This window comes from Triturus cristatus, chromosome 2_1 (assembly GCF_964204655.1).
Source record: "Triturus cristatus chromosome 2_1, aTriCri1.1, whole genome shotgun sequence".
NCBI lineage: Eukaryota > Metazoa > Chordata > Amphibia > Caudata > Salamandridae > Triturus > Triturus cristatus.
The window spans coordinates 125,890,411-125,907,695 of NC_140581.1; the positions used below are offsets into that span (position 1 = coordinate 125,890,411).

A 17,285-nucleotide genomic window follows, 5' to 3' on the forward strand; every position below is an offset into this window, starting at 1 on the left:
CTGTCTACAGTAGGAAGTAACACCAATAAGTGCCCTGACTTCTTTTTGGGTACTTGGAATAGGAATTTGTAGGATAGTTTCAATCCTGTCTTTATTCAGAGTGTGACCTTCCTTAGACAAGAGGTGACCTAAATAAGTGACCTCAGATTGACAATATTGTAACTTATTTTTAGAGACCTGATGTCCGTTGACAGCAAGATGATGCAATAGAGAGAGAGTGGCTTCTTTACAATGCTCAACTGTGTCTGCGGCAAGCAAAATGTCATCAACATATTGCACCAGTGTTACTCCTGGTGGCAAAAGAAGTTCATCCAACTGTCACTTAAGTTCCTGACTGTAAATGCTACGGCTTTCTGAATAGCCTTGTGGAGCCCTACAAAATCTGAATGAGCGGCCCCGTAATGAAAATCCAAAAAGATATTGGCTCTCTTGATGTATAGGAATAGAGAAGAAGGCATTCTTCTCTATTCCTATACATCAAGAGAGCCAATAGTTATCCCTCAATATCCTGTTTCTCAGATATTACGACTTTGTTGACATTAATTCCATCTACAGCTACTGTATTATCGGTCATTGACCTTAAGAAGGCATTCTTAAGGTCAATGACCGATAATACAGTAGCTGTAGATGGAATTAATGTCAACAAAGTCGTAATATCTGAGAAACAGGATATTGAGGGATAACTATTTTATTGACTTCTCTCAAGTCAATCACAAATCTGTAAATCTTATCCCCTGTTCCATCGCTCAGTTTTAGAATGGGGAGAATGGGACTATTGCATACATTAGAAGAAACTTCCTCAACTCCTGTACATATCATATCATCAATGATAGACATCAATGCATCTTCACCTTCTTTTGATATTTTATATTGCGGGACCCTTGGTAAGGAAGCATCCTCCCGAACCTGTATATTTACTGGGGAAATATCCATTCTTCCCACATCTGTGTCAGTAGTAGCCCAAACACATGAAGGGACAGAATCAAGGTCCGAACATACAGAAAAATTATATTGTTTCGGTAATGCCTTTTCCCCAAAAATGACACGTTCTCCAGATGGGGAACAATGTATAGTAGCATGGAAATATTTGAAAAGATCAAGTTCCATCAGATTATCTGGAGCATGTGGGGGAAGTAAAAAGGGGGCTGTAGTGATAAAATTCTCAACCTGCAAAGGTAGTTTTTGGGATACACGGCTAGGAGTTGGTGTTCCATCAAACCCTATCGATGTGATCACTTGGCCAGACAAGGGTGCCCCAGGGACCAGTTTCTGAGATATCGCTCCACGTGTTGCCCCTGTATCCGCTAAACATTTCTGATCCTGCCCACGTATGGTGGCTGTTATATAGGACCCTGACTGATCTACAGGTATCTCAACTGGTCCTCCTTGTCCTACGCTGTCCTAGGCAAAATGTGTTCCCACTGTTTCCTCTGATTCCCAATCCTCCAAAGAATATTGATTATTTTGCTGATCAAAATAATTTCCTGACCTATCCCTCTCTGGAGCTTGAACCTGCTGTGACTGTTGTCGGGGAGCTGAAGTCCCTCGATTACTAGTCACTTGTCCTCTTCCACCAGCTGCTAAAACAGGGCATTCAGAATGCCAATGTCCCTTCTCTTTGCAATAAGCAAATTGATCAAGTCCCAGTGGAGTTTGTCTATGCGGTGGCCCTACTGGAGGCATTTGTCTATAATTCGGACCATAATTTTGGCGACGGCCTCGACCTTGTGGTCCATAGGCCTGAACCATCATCACCTTAGTTTTCAATTCTTTTAATTTTCCTTCTTTTCGTTCTTGATGAGTGGTAACCTGATTCTGATAATACTGAGCCATATCTAATATAGCTTTTGGAGTCACTGAAGCCCATGTACTTTCAGAGTTCTTTAAGCGAACTGATATCTCAGGAAGAAAATTTCCCATAAATCTATCTACAAATAAAAGTGCACCTGTAGGTGTAGATGTATCTTGTCCACTAAAATCATGGAACACTTCCTCAAAGCGAGTAAAGAAATCAGGGACGGCCTCTCCCTGTTTTTGTTTACAAGCAGTAAGGAGTGCCCAATCTATTTTTCTGGCTGGGACTATCGTTTTTATGTAAGTAAGTATGTTACCAGGCAGATCCAGTGTAAGCTGACTATGTTTCTGACTAGGTTTCCTATCCCTATCAGCTGCTAAGATGGCAGTCCAATCTCCTCCCAAATCAACATGATCCTGTTTCCGGGTAAGTCACCACATATCTGGTGGCAGTATCATACCAAAAAACATATCAATATCTGCTAAGGTCTTGATACAAGAATCAATGGCTGCCTGTACATCTTCATAAAATCCCCTAGGATTTTTCTTTATGTCAGGTAAAGAGGCTTTTAAAGTGAGTACAGCCTTCCTTTTCCAAGGTGCATATATCCAATTGTACAAAAAATGGGCTCTAGCATTAGCACTATTTGGGTCATCATCGTCTGCATTTCCTCTTCCAGGAATGAACTGTGGCGCAGCTTCCATCATTGGTCTTATTCGGGGAGAGGAAGAGAGCTCATTACAGTATCCAATTATCGTTGCTATGGCTGTGTTAATTCTTTTTACAGGGAAGGCCCCTATCTGAAACTGTCTATTAATTGCTCTAACATCATCTGGGCCATGTCGCCTTGTAGTCCTCTCCCACTGAACCATAAGTTGATGAGAAAGCTCATTTATAAGACAAAGAAGCTCGCCTTCAGAAAAATCCTGAATCTGATCTATCATTTCTTCTACTTCCATTTCTAGATCACTTAACCAATTTAATACCATCAAATTTATCGCATCCTTACGAAACTGAGAGACAGTAGAGCGAAGAACTTGAGGGGTCAGGACAGATGCAGAAACCACAGAATCATTAGTCATTTCAAATGCAGTGGACTGAGGTGGAGGCCCAGAGGCTTGGGGTGGGGGTGCAATGGCCTGGGTTGGAGGGGGTAAAGAATGTACCGGCACTGGTTGGAAAATAGGGAGCTGGACAACCAAGGGCAAAGGAGGGGTAGCCGGGGGTACAAGGGTGGTGATATTTAGGGGTCCAGGGGGAAGAGGTGTTGCTACATATGGGGGTGGGGGTCGTTCTATCAACAATCCATCAATATCTGAATCCACATCTTCTTGGTGGACCTCTACTGCTACTGTTGGTCTAACTATATATTCTTTAGATATTAATAATCTATGCTCTCTATCTAAACATTCCTTTTTCTCCTGAACGTCCTTATCCTTCGAATCCTTATACTTCTGATACTCTGTCTTCCTTTCCTGTTTCCTTTGTACCTTCTCTGTCTTGAGCTGCCGCTCCTTCACTTCTTTCCTCCACATACGCAAACTGTCAAACATAGCTGGCCTAACTTTCTTTAAAAACAATTGATTCTCTAAATACGAGTTTGTGATGGTCCATAGATCCCTCTAATGGCCATCTCAGCTGGGGATCCCCTTTCGTATATTTGTTTCACAATGTATTATACATGATGGGACAAATACCGTATTTGATGTACATCTCAAAATTTGGCGTACCTTCTGGTGGCGCCGGCTGACTTGCTTCCAAAATGCTCTGCTTATCGCAGCAGCAACAACAAAACTTTCAAAGGGTACTAAACACAGTCATGTTATATAAGATTAAAAATAACTTAAAAACAGAGAGAAATAAAAAATATTCTCACATTACCTGTAAGAAAAAATGTTAGTCAAAACAAATAGCAAGTCTCAAAACAAAACTTAGATCTCAAAATACTAAACGGAACCTAGGTTTCGAAATTCTAAACAGTCCAAACGGATTACCAAATTCCGAACAGATTACCAATCAAATACCAAGTCAAGACGATTACCAAGTCAAGCAAAGATCAAACAGATCCACGCCAAATGAACCGGTTCAATACAGATTTACCTCATGCGTAGTCTTTGCCTCCCACCTGTCGATCCTCCCTGATCCAAAGAAAATCACTGACTGAAGGCCCCAGTCAAGGCTAGCAGCCGCCAGGAAGATCAGAGTTGGAGAGGTGAAAAATCACCTTGAACCACGAGCAATACTAATCTCATCAGATGGTGGTCCCCTCAGCGAAGTTCGTCTTACCGACCTGATCTCCTTCCCCGGTCCGACTGCAAGCCCTTGATGGGGACCCACGCTCGGGCGCCAATTTGTGGAACAGATTAATTAATAACCTGCTGGTGCAGGGGTCACCACTTTGCCACGGGTTCTTATCAAGTAAGGAGGAATCGACAGGGGAGCGAAGTCAAACCATGGATAGTTTATTCAATCATTCATGAATGGGTCTCCATCCAACAAGTACCATCAAGATATCCAAGGATAGAACACACTGAACGATGGTTACATGGGTTTGTATAGGGAAAATCAGACTAGAAACGCCTTAGAGCTTTGGGAAGAACACACAAATGGGACAATCGATAAGAATCAACAACCTTGGTGCCTTGTGTAACTGTCTCGTCTTGAAGCTGCATAACAAGATAGGCTTATCTGAACAAACTTTGTCTAAGGCTTTATCATTGTTTAAAATACACACAAAACCCACAGTGCAGACATCAGCTGTTCTTTTGCGCTGACTTTGCATGTTTACGCAGCCTAAAATGTCTCAACTTAGATTCGTGACCTAATGTTTATGCAAGTGTGGTGTCAAGGATAGAGTCAGGCTGAAAACAGGTCAAAGGTGAGCATGGATGAAGCACAGCTAAATAAGAAAACGAGAGCTTCAGATTTGAAGGTTTCACACTAGAGTTTTACAACTTTTTAAAAGTAAAGGTAGCATTAACAAAAGCTAAACTACTGTCCTCAGCCCCTTCCCTCCTACAATACGTAGCGAGGATAAATAAGTGGGGTCACCAAGTTTCCTGGATATATAAACTACTCCGCCCAAAACAATCAGGCCTTAATAAGAAGCTTACCTCATATTGGGAATCACACTCCTCTTCCCCGATTTCTGAAGAAGTCTGGTCCAAGACGTGGAACTCTGTCTCCAGGAATACAATTTTACCAGTCCTATCACAGACAAAATTCTGGCTCTTACATAAGGCGTATTGGACACCAGCTCGCCTACACCTACACAAGATTCGTGAGGATTCCAGCTGTTGGAACTGTAAAGAGGAGACAGGGGACCTTGCACATTTGCTACTATTATGCAAATGTGTAAAATCCTTTTGGGATGGTATATTCGACTTTGTCGCTAAACTATTCTCATGCTCCCTTAAATGGGAATTCTCTACGCTGATATGTGGTTTCCTCAGGGTGGAATCTATTAACGATGAAGATAGGGCTCTATTAGGTCTCCTCCTGATTGCAGCTGTTAAGGTCATCTTAAATAACTGGAAAGATACACAAAAAGCGTCTTTTAAATGCTGGTTAAATTGGTTCCCCACCTCAGAGGGGCTGATAACATTTCTCTCCAAAACTCACCGTGGAAACCCCCTCTCAGACATATGTGGAATAGCCTTGATATATACTTAGAATCACATAAACCACCATGAACTGTTTCCCTCAAAGCGATGGGTAGGCCCCCACCCGCCCGCACATGAATAATATCTATTTGGCTAACCATTCTATTCCAAGGGACTTACCTGAATTATGTCACTACAGGACTTATGTAGTAGCTTACTAGCAATGTTTGTTATATATTATTGCGGGTTCGAATTATTCTTTTTCTTGTGTTATGTTTTGACATTGTTATGTGATTAGCCTTAAGGAAGCCTTTATATCTCTTCATTTATCTCTTCAAGTGCTTGGTATAGGTTATGTAAGCAATGTATAATTGTTGATGATGTTATGGTCTTCTCATTCATTAAGGCATCTTGTTTCATGCATAATTTTTTGTTAGTAATGTGTTTAGATCTCTTTATTGTATATGTATTCATTTGCAAAGAAAACAACCAATAAAAACTTTTGAAATGAAAAAAACAAAAAAAAGAAAATGTAATTTACCCGTAATTCGCAGCAAGTGTCTCATTGAGTTCTCTCGGCCTTTCACTACCAACGAACGTGTAACAAATTGTGTAGTGATGGTGGGGAGGTGGTATGCTCCCTGCATATGTCCTAGAGTCTGTCACTGTGAAAATAACAATAAAGTTTTAACCTGTTTGAAATTGTTTTACAACTTTCAGGTTACAGAAGATGTTGATGAAGAACAGATGGATGACCTGGAAGATGATGAGATGGACCAAACGTCTTCAAAGGTTAATGTGAAATCGATAGAAACAAAAAACCCTACAGCAAGTGGGCTCCTTAGGCCAGTGAAGATGAGCAAGTCTGAGTTGTACAAACCACCAACCAATGAGGAGCTCAATCAACTGAAGGAGACTGAGAATCTCTTCCACTCCAACCTCCTCCGGATGCAGGTGAGTGAATAGGCTCCATCATTTATACAGCCAGATGGGGTAGCTGCAGTTAAGCATTATAGGGATGCCACTCAACATAATCATTTTCCCTTCAACGTTCCTTATGGACATTATTTTATGCAAAGACTATGATCACATTCTGATGTATCTAAATGATGATGCTTTATGTCTTAAACGTTTCGCTGATGTTCCTGACTTAATGAAACTTTGAATAGTAAGTATGAGAAAGTGGTGAAGGATTACTTGTTCCTGTGAAGCTTTAGTGGTAAGAATTTTGGTCAGCAGAGAAAATTGTAATTCAAGTATAAAGACATTGCCCCTTTTAAAGGGTGAGAGATAGAAACCACAAATGCAACTTTGTCCGTTTTTTTTTTTTTTGGTAAATCGCTCAAATCTTCCAGCTTTTAAGGATAACTTCACCTTTCTTCTACCATTACACACTCTGGTGAGTCCAATTCTCTGCTGCATTGCAGAGCCTTAAAAATGAAATGAGCCTGGCTAGGAGTGTGCAGATGCATACTGAGTTGGCAATCTGTCCACCTGCAGTTAACACGAAAAGTAAAATGGGATTTATTGCGGGGACTCTGGATGGATCTCAGTGGAAACACAGAAGGTACTATTGAGGAACATGATTGATTTTCCTTTAGCACAAGATAAGAGCTGCTCGGTCCAGGAATACGAATGTGCTCAAGTATTCCGCTCACACAAAATGGCCTCTGAGGTTTGCAAATTTCGCAAGGCTTGTAGAGTTCAAGGCATGCATGTCATTTTGCAAAAAAAACTCAAAAAATACACATCAAAGTTGGTGATGCTACTATCGACTTTTGCTGAAGTTGTGCACAGCTACTATGATTGGTTTTAAACCTTGACTTTCTGATGTGCAATACATTGTTATGGTGTTATGACTATGCAAGACTTCCTGGCTACTTATTAGGTTTGTCACACATTTGAAAGTCACATGTTTTCAGATACTGTTGCATATATTTTCACAGAGGGGCTCGCCAAAGGTTTCTCGGTGAACCAACTTTGCTGTTTTCTTCAACAAATTCTTCCCGATCATGTATTGAAAGTAATCGTGAACTTCTCCAAACCGCATAAGAAATTGTGTGCATTGACCGGTTGTAGCACATCACTGTTTTTTTTTTTTTTTTTTTTGAAACCGTTTATTGCAGTTCGTAAAAGTTACAGGTATGGGCCTACAACCATCCGGCCGGCCGCTAGAATGACAAAAACATATTGCACACATACAGTAAAAGTCTCTAGGCAGTGCAGAGCAGTGAAACAGGAGTAATCAATGGTGCAGGCCACACAGCTCCAAGCCCACAGTACGGTTCCCTTTTCTTGAAACAAAACAACACCAAAAAACCACACCCGCAGGGCAACCCGCGATCCAAAATAACAGCACGTGCTCCATAAGTGGGGGATCCAAACCAGCAGCAGAACTCTGGAGAGGGGAATGGGAATAGATCAGGGACTGGGGGACCGCGCGCCCGCGGCTGAGGGAGGGGGGCCATCTAGGGAGACGGAGCAGGCGAGGCAGCCGGTAGCAGTGGTGGCTCACAAATACCCCCGCGGTAGGCGTTCCAGGGGCCCCAGAGTTTCACCCACGCCCCAGGCTTACCTCTCGCCACATACACCACCTTTTCACGAAACATACACCAATCCATATGCTCTTTCCAGGCCGACACCGCAGGGGGCCTCTGGGATCCCCACAATTGAGCAATGTCGCGCTTGGCTATCATGTATCCCAGAGTCACCCACCGCGTCTGCGGGACCGAATAGTCATTCGGTTCCCATACATTCAGCAAGCATCTCCTCGCTTCAGGCAGCAGCGCAACACGCGTCACCACACGCAGGACCTCATGCACACCACGCCAGAATCGCTCCACCTTCGGGCACTCCCACAGTATATGCATGAAAGTCGCCAACGCACCACAGCCACGCTTACACATTCCGTCACCAGCAAAACCCATACGCAGAAGCCTTGGCCCCGTCACGTAAACCCGGTGAAGGATCTTGAGCTGGACGAAACGAAGGCGAGCCGGGATGGCCACCTCTTTCGGAGAGGCCACCGCGGAAATCCAATCCTCATCGTCCAGCTCCAGCCCGTCGGCAACCCAAGCCTCGCGGAGACTAGTAAGCAGGCACGATCTATCGTTGATCAGTTTTTTGTATATGAGGGAGATCGTGCTGTCCGGGACATGGCCATCTAGGACTCTGTCCTCCAGGGGGGAAGACTCCGGAATGGATGCGACATCCGGGAAGACGGAGCCCAGCGCATGGCGGACCTGTAGGTACCGAAAGTACTCACTGCCCTGCAGCTGGAACTCCGCCTGCAGCGTCTCAAAAGTTTTGAATCCCCCCCTCGTCCAGAGATCTCCCACCGTGCTGATTCCGATCGTGTCCCACTTCTCGAAGCCCTTCGACGTCCACAGGGAGCCCAACCTCTCAGACGCATACAGCGGCGACGCCCGGGTCAAACGGTCCTTCCACCCCATAGCTGCATTAGCCGCGTGCCAGACACGCACCATAACACGCGTCGGTCCCGTCAAACGGGAGTCGGGCACGCCAGCGTAGAGCGCTCGATTGTAATCGCCACCGGGCAGGAGCATCTTATCCATCTCAAATGCCGGGTTCAAGGCAGGCCCGTAAAGGCCATGATTAATTGCAGCTAGTTGGGAGGCCCAGTAATACCGTTTAATGTCAGGGAGGGCGACCCCCCCATCGTACCACGGGAGCGTCAATTTAGCCAGAGCAATGCGCGGCCTCCCGTCCCAGAACAGGCGCCGCTGGAGGCCCTCCACCTCACGGAAATAGCGTACCGGGACCAAGTCCATAGTATTCTGGAGGGCGTAGAGGAAGCGTGGCAGGGACATCATTTTAAACAAGGCCGCTCGGCCGAGCGGCGAGAGCGGCAGACGCCGCCAGCGCACCACGTCCTCCCTCAAACGCCGGAGGGGGGGTAACAAATTCCGCTCATAGCGGGCCTCCGGGTCAAGAGTGATATAGATACCCAGGTACCGAAAACCTTGGGAGGCAATCTGGATCGGACAGTCCCGTGGTAGGGCCGGAGCCTCCCCGGAAAGCACATATACACAGGATTTCGCCCAGTTGATGACCAGGCCTGAGTTGCGACCGAATGAACGCAAAACATCAACCAGGACAATCAGTGATTTACGCGGGGAGGCGAGATACAGAAGGATATCGTCAGCATAGAGGGACACACGGTCCTCATGCTCGGGGGTCCAGCGGAGACCACGGATAGAAGGGTGCCACCGCAGCCACTCCGCCAGGGGCTCCAGGGCCAGGGCAAACAGGAGAGGCGACAGGGGGCAGCCCTGTCGCGTACCCCTCCCCAGCGCGAATGGGGCCGAGACTCGCCCATTCACTACCACCTGCGCCAATGGGCCCGAATATAGCAATTTGACCCAGCTAATGAAACCCGGGCCAAACCCGAATTTTGCCAGCATCGCCCAGATGTATGGCCATTCAAGCGTATCAAACGCCATGGTGGCGTCCAAGGACGCCAAGATGGCCGGCTCCCGCACAAATGGGACACGCGCGAGCACCCCGTGCAAGCGCCGCAAATTGAGCGCCGTGTTGCGGTGCGGTATAAAGCCAGATTGGTCTTGGTGGACCAAATCGCCCACCACGCCCACCAACCTGTTGGCCAACACCTTGGCGAGGATTTTGGGCTCCGCGTTCAAAAGCGAAATCGGCCTATAGGATGTGACCCGTTCACGGGGCCTCCCCTCCTTGTGGATCACCACAATTGTGGCTAGACGCTGGTCCGGCGGGAGGGAACCCCGCGAGTGGGCCGCCAGGAACATCGCGCGCAGGTGGGGCGCCAACACATCCGGGCGTAGCTTGTAGAGCTCGATGGGAATACCATTGGGGCCCATGGCCTTGCCGGATGCAACCGAGCGAATAGCCAAGGCAATTTCGTCCGAGGTGGGAGGGGCGTCCAGCGAATCCCTGTCCTCCACCGTTAGGGAGGGCAGTGCGATGTCCCGAAGCAGGGCATGGGAGTCTGCCTCCGAGCAGGGGGAAACCGGGGAGTAGACTTCGCGGAAATAATCCGCGAAGCAGGAGACAATGGCTTCCGGCTCAGTGACACACGCACCATCAACACTCTCAATCAAAGGCACCACACGGCTCGCTCTCTCCCTCTTATCCAACCACGCAATCAATTTGCCAGCCTTATCACCCACATCATACAATCGCCCCTGCTGCTCTCTACTGAGGCCCCTGGCCGCCTCCGTGACGAGGGCCCGATAGGCCGCCTGCTTTAGGTGTAGAACATGCAACTTGTCGTCTGTTACCCCGCTTCCCAGGTCACCCTCCAGTTCTGCAATCTCGGCCTCTACCCGGGTCACCTCCTCCCGCTCGCGCCGCCGGGCATGGGAGATAAAGGAGAGGGCCTCCCCTCTAAGGACTACCTTGAATGCCTCCCACAGGGAGATGGCCGAAGAGACCGACCCCACATTCTCATCGAAATATCGCTGTAGGGATTTGATCAAATCAGCACGAATGGTGGGGTCGCGCAAATACCATGCATTGATTGGGGCCACCCTGCCATCCCCCCTCGGGAAGACATCGAGATGCAACAACAATGGGGAGTGGTCTGAGATACCCCGCGCCAGATGGCGCACCTCCCCCACCCTCCCTGCGTGGGCCGCCGGGACAAGGATGTAATCAAGCCGCGAGAGGCTACCATGGGCACCCGAGTGGAAGGTGTACTGTCGCAATGCAGGATGCTTTAATCGCCAGCAATCCACCAGGCCCAGCGTGTCCAGAAGGCCGGGCAGCCACGCCTGTGCCCGGGGGAGGTCCCTAGGGGGATGGCGATCCATAGACCCAGAGGCTACCGCATTAAAATCCCCTCCAACCACCAGCAGGCCACTCGGAAGGTCCAGAAGGAGGCGCCCCAGGTCCGCAAATGTGGTGGCTTGTAACCCAGGCGGGACGTACACTGATATAAAGATAAACACTTTACCCTCCATTCTTCCCACCAGAACCGTGTAGCGTCCCCTCTCATCATGGCGCACCTCATCAATCTCCAACGGGAGCGAGTTCTTGATCATAATACCCACCCCCCGCGAGCCCGAGGTGAAGCCAGAATGGGCCGCCAAACGATATCCCCGCCGGTTCATTGCATGAAAGGAGTTACCTATAAGGTGCGTCTCCTGCAGGAAGACAACATCTGGTGAAATACGTTTTAAGTACTGCAGGACCACACCACGCTTAATCCTATCCCCCAGGCCGTTAACATTCCATGACAACACAGCCAAATCCCTACCCCCCATCATACGTCGAAACAATCGGTCGTCCCCCATCGAGCATCCTAGAAACAACAACATAGTAGCGGGTTTGCCCTGCGGTGCTAACAAACAACACACCCCCCCCACCCCCCGGTCCCAACAAAACTCCCCCCTCCCTGCACCCCTGCATGAGCCCAGACAGCCCCCCCAAAGTGCAGTGTGCCTGTCGCCCCATAGCTAAAATATTAACTAGTCCCCCAGAGGAGGAGGGAATCCCCCAACAGACCCCGCACGACCTCCATAGGAGGGGAAAATACGCAATCAATAAATGGTGAAGGAACAACGTCCAGAGCAAGGCCTATGCAGTCACCCCTCAATTCTGCTCCGGCGGGCCCTCCTCGCCAGCCGCGCCCCCCCCGCCCCCCCGGCCCCGATCTCCAGGCAGAGTGTCCAGCCAGTCCCCAGCCGCCTCGGGCCGGTCAAAGAAGTGCGTGCGACCATCCACCTCTACCCTCAGCTTAGCTGGAAAGAGCATTGAGTACTTGAGGTTCAGGTCCCTTAGGCGACGTTTAACACCAAGAAAGCTCTGCCGCTGCTTCTGGACCGCCGGGGTAAAGTCTGGGTAGAAATGTACCTCCATGTTGTCAAGCTTGACCGGTCCCTGTTGTCTGGAGGTCTGGAGGATAGCATCTCTGTCCCGGAAATTAAAAATCCGGGCAATGAGAGGCCGTGGCGGGGCACCAGTCTTAGGTCTGCCCCCGGGGACCCGGTGAGCACGCTCCACCGCAAAAAGCTTACTCAGCCCCCGGGGCTGGAGGTGGGTCAGGATCAACTCTTCCACGAAAAGATCCGCCGCCTCTGCCTCTCGTCCCTCCGGCACCCCCACAATACGGACATTATTCCTCCGGGCCCGACCCTCGGAGTCCTCCAGTCGCCGGTCCATCAGGGCGCTCGCCTGGCCAAGCCGGCGCACCTCCTTCTGGAGGGCCACCACGTCTGTCGTGAGGCTCGTTGTGGTGTGGGCCAGGGAGTCGACTCGGTCGTTTGTTTTGGACAAGTCTGCCCTCACAAGGCTCACATCCACCAGGACCGAGTCTATTTTTTGCGCTAAGGTGTCGAAACGCTGGTCCACCGAGGCCTTCATCTCTGCGATGGCGCCCATGACGTCCCGGAGGGTCAGATCCACCGGATGAGCGGATGCCTCCGTCGGGCCCACCGGGGATGCACGCGATGTCTCCGGAGAACCCTTCTGGAGCGTGTAGCGGTCCATACTGTTGGCCTGGTGCGCCGTGCCACGGCGGGTCGTCTTCACCTTCGCCCGGTCGCCATCTTGTTTGGTGGACATGCTGGCTCTGCCACCGTCGTGCCAAGCACCCCAAACGGGCCGCTATACCAAGTCACGGGTGCCAGGGGGGGGGCAGGGGCGACCACCGAACCGCGGGTCAACCCACCGCCGGCGGGTCAGCCGGGCTCCTGGACAAGGCCACACCACCACACCCCGCTCCGCAGTCCGACCCCGCTTGAGAGCTAGGAGGGCGCAAAAGCGAAAGTGAAAGTGCGGGGTACGCCAGTCGCCCAGCCCCGTTCGCCGCTGTTATTCACTTTGTCCCCGGATCGCCCCACTACTCCAATCCGGGGGGCCGGCGAGGAGAAGGCCACAACCTTCGATCGATGCTCCCACCGGCGTCCGGGGTCCGATTCGAGCCCAAAAAACGGGTGGCGCCTCAGCTCCGGTTCCCCAACACAGTCCCCTCAACAAGGACAGGATATCGCCAGGATTAATTCAGGAGGTCGCGGAGGTCCTCGGGAGCCTCGCACCTACGCGGCCATCTTGGTTGCGCGCTAGCACATCACTGTTAAAAGATATTTCAACCTGAGAGGGCCTATGTCACTGTCTGAAATTATAGAAGTGAACAAAATACCTGCAGCTTCATGACTAAATAGTTGCTTTTGCTTTTAGCTGTCAAAACATCTGGGAGGAAAAAGAAAAGAAGTGGCATTTTTGCTGCAAAACATGTAATACACAAATTTTCCTCAACTCCCGCTAGGAGCGGAATTGTGAATTCTGAACCACTCCGAATAAAGGACTAAGTACATTTAGTCTTAATCTGTGGCTCTTAAAATGTCAGGAGTAGCACATTAAATGAGTAGAGACTGTTGTACTGTGAGAAACATCAAATATTTAACTTGATTGTAACACTGTAAAATGATAACTGCCTGCATCAAGTGGTGGTTCTTCCTTTCGTGAAGCACTGGAAATTACAGTTGTTTCCTTCCTAAAACCAAATAGAACCAGAAACTGTTTGTAGCGTATAGAAACAAGTCTAAACAATGGCGAACAATGGGAAGCAGGACCTTCAAAGCCATTTAAGAATAGAATTCAGGAAGATGTTCAAGTCTGGTATTGAGGAGAGATAAGGAAGCCGGAGCAGAAAATTAATCAGGGGTGCAAGCAACACAACCTATAAAAAAAACACACGGTTGGTGTTTAGACCCAATAGGCTTTGTTCTGGCAAACCTTTATGGTTCCTGGGAGACCGATATATCCCTGAAATATTAATCTGTTATCTCGATTTTGGGAAGGTAATGCAACAGCTAAGGAAAGTACTGATCATCTTTGAAGGGACCTCAGCTGCTTTAATTTCTAGTACTGTGTGGCTGCTGCCTGGAGGTGGATGACCACATTGGGCATCGTTTGGTACGTAGACTTCTAAGGCCGGATGCTTCTGCACCATCAGTTTTAACTTTTGCCTACAGCTACACTCTGCTGGTAATGATGATGATTAAAAAAACGTATACAGTGGCTGTCATCTTCAAGGACATCTTAAGGAGGAGGGGAACTGCTGAGTAGACTGAGCATTAGCCTTAAGGGAAGTATAAAGTCAGGTTGATCTGCAGAAAGCAAGATGGTCATTGAGAAGACTGTTTGAGGAGTGAACTGTTCTAATGCTTCGCCACAAGGAAAACAAACAAGTGACTTCCTAATTGGGATTGTCACACTAGAAAGACCCTTGGGAACTGGGTGGAGGATGTTCTTAATGCTTGGAAAGGAAGTAATGGCGAGAGCTGCTATTTTTTTAAATTTTTGTCATATGAAGCTTTTAGGCAGACTTAATGTCATATGGAGAGTCAATGCAACTATGTTATTTTGCCTAAAGAGGCTCTGTCATTATCACAAATCAGGAGGAAGAGGGATTAGGTTTAGTTGATGACCCACTACAACAGTCTCTTATTTTGTGGGCTTTAGTGAGTGGGCTTCTGACATTTTATGGCCTTTCTCTTTTCCCTTTTCCTGGTGATTTAATCCTATGGGTGCTGTTGAATGTGATCTACCTCTCCCCCATCAAGAACCGTAACCAATCATGCACTGATAATGGAGAGATCACTTCAAAGCACCCAGGCCTGAGAATCCCTCTAGAGCTGGCCCTCAGTTCGATTATACGAAGCAGCTTTTCCTGCAGCCGAAGGCTTTTTTTGTCGTTGACTACTGCACTAATTTCATCACCTGTGAAACTGAAAAAAGCTGTCGCTTTCAGCTGCGGATGCTTTCAGTTTGATAGGTGCCCGGTAGCAGATTTCAACCCCCTGAGTACAGATCTGAACAGGAGAGGTACCATTGGAAAAGGGAGAATCTCATTTTCAACCCCCCTTATACCCCCCACCCCTTGCAGAACAGCCCACTACACACTAGGGGAAAAACCAAATCCAGTGGAGGGAGCTGCTCTAATTGGCTGCTTGAACACCCAAGAGCCCAGGCAGTCTTTCTGTCCTGCTGGAAGCAGATTAGGTAGGTCTGCCCACCCCAAGACGAGAGAAATCACCCAAAGAAACATAGATTACTTTAGAGATGTGTTTTGATTTATTATGTGTATATATAGTTGTTGCTGGCTCGCATGGGCTTCAGGCTGCACCTGTCCTGCCAAGGCATACACATTCTATTTGTACACCCCTGGGAGGCACGTGTGCCCACCCATGGAGCAAGAACCACTATCCGACAACAGGGATTACGTAATGTTTATTTATATAATCTATGGGATACCTGTCTGACCTGTCCTTGCGTGGGGCCATCATTCCATCCACAAATCCAATACAGTCTTTCTGCTGTACTGCCATCGGGGGAGGGGGGGGGGGGTTACAGTATTCAAGCTCTAGGTCAGCTGCTACCCAGGCACGCCTAATAACCCTGGGCATCTCTGGATCCTAGAGTCCCATAGGAAGCCAGTGTTGTGTGGCGTGTGTGCATCCTAGCATGTTGTCTAACCCAGAACTCTGGAAAAAAAATCAAAGCTCTACCTGTAACACTAATGTTCCTCTCAGTTGTCATTGGGGGTTGTTGCAGTACTAGGGCATCAAGACAGCTAGCACCGAGTAAACCCTAAAAACCCTGGGCATTTCTGAAACTGAGAGAAGCAGGGGAATCGATGGTGGTGCAGTTTCAGTTCATACCAGCATGCTGTCTTACCAGAATGCCCTGTGAATGTCAAAACTGTTCCTAAAAACAGTTTTTTCACTCTGTTATTCAATAGCAGGTGGCTACAACATTTGAGCCTGGGTTCAACCAGCACCCAAGAAAACTTTCCAACCCTGGACGTTTTTCAAAACTTGAGCCCCAGATGCATTGGCGTGATTTAGCATGAGTCCTAGCATGTGTTCTTATCCAGACCGCCATGCAAATGTCAAACTATGGGTCAAAAATGCCATTTTATCCACATTTATTTTGACCGAAATCTCAGGTGCTTCCAACTAATGGTAGCAAGACCTGGCAAAGCCAATAAGTCTTGCCTTTTGGACCTAAAAAAGGTGCAATTATGTGTATGCATCACAACGCTGTGGCAGCACAAGACCCACATGTCCTTATGTGCCTGCCATTTTGTTTCTATTTTTTTTTCTTTACCATTCCAAAATGGCGGATTCCCCTTGAAGTGGTGAACGAAAAGAGAAAAAAAACGTAATATGTGAGAAAGCATGTTTGCAAGACGAGGGGTCTGGCAGAAAATTGAAGCATTGTAGGTGATCTAAAAACCCCTTAAAGAAAAATCTATCTATCACTGGGTAGGGCGCCTCCTCTGTTTTCGGGAACCAATGCCCAAGAGAAGAAGATAATGATAAACAGAACGGTTTTTGTCAGTTCTTCATCCCCCAGATTCTATCGCCCTACCCCTCGGGAACCGCCCTTGCAGGTATGGCTTCTGAATTGGGAAAGCGTAGGCACTGGTTTCAATCTCCTGTGATGGCAGAGAATGACCAGTTTGACCTTCGTTCCTAGATTACCTTCCCGGAGGGTAGAATTTCAGCCGTGCTCTTTCTTCTTGACTTGGTGGAGTGTGTTGTTTTTGCCAGTGATGCTGTAAATATTTCTTGTTCATTAGAGTTCATCCGATGCTTTCACTTTGACTTCTCTTTTAGATTGAGGAGCTCCTGAATGAGGTGAAACTGAAGGAGAAGAAAAGAAAGACCATTGATGCCTTCCTTCATGAAATCAACTCTTTGCTGACCAGTGTCCCTGAGACTGAGGAAACGGATGTAAGCGATTTCAGTACAGCTGGTTAACTATCTGCTTTACTTAGGATAGGTTTTTCTGCAACACTAGTGCTCAACATTCACAGAGCATTTAACGCCATGCCCCATTTTACAGTTCTAAATGTGAAGTGAAGAATTCAAAAGAATGTATGC

The 17,285-nt window shown here is 48.0% G+C and overlaps 1 protein-coding gene across 1 annotated transcript in view; it reads left to right on the forward strand.

Moving 5' to 3' along the window:
* Positions 1-17,285, forward strand: part of NOL6 (nucleolar protein 6) — a 530,178-nt gene that overhangs the window by 51,012 nt on the left and 461,881 nt on the right. Inside the window, exons 2-3 of the mRNA XM_085628873.1 lie at positions 6,118-6,351; positions 17,019-17,135. Coding sequence (XP_085484999.1) covers positions 6,118-6,351; positions 17,019-17,135 — 351 coding nt within the window. The remainder of the gene's footprint in view (positions 1-6,117; positions 6,352-17,018; positions 17,136-17,285) is intronic.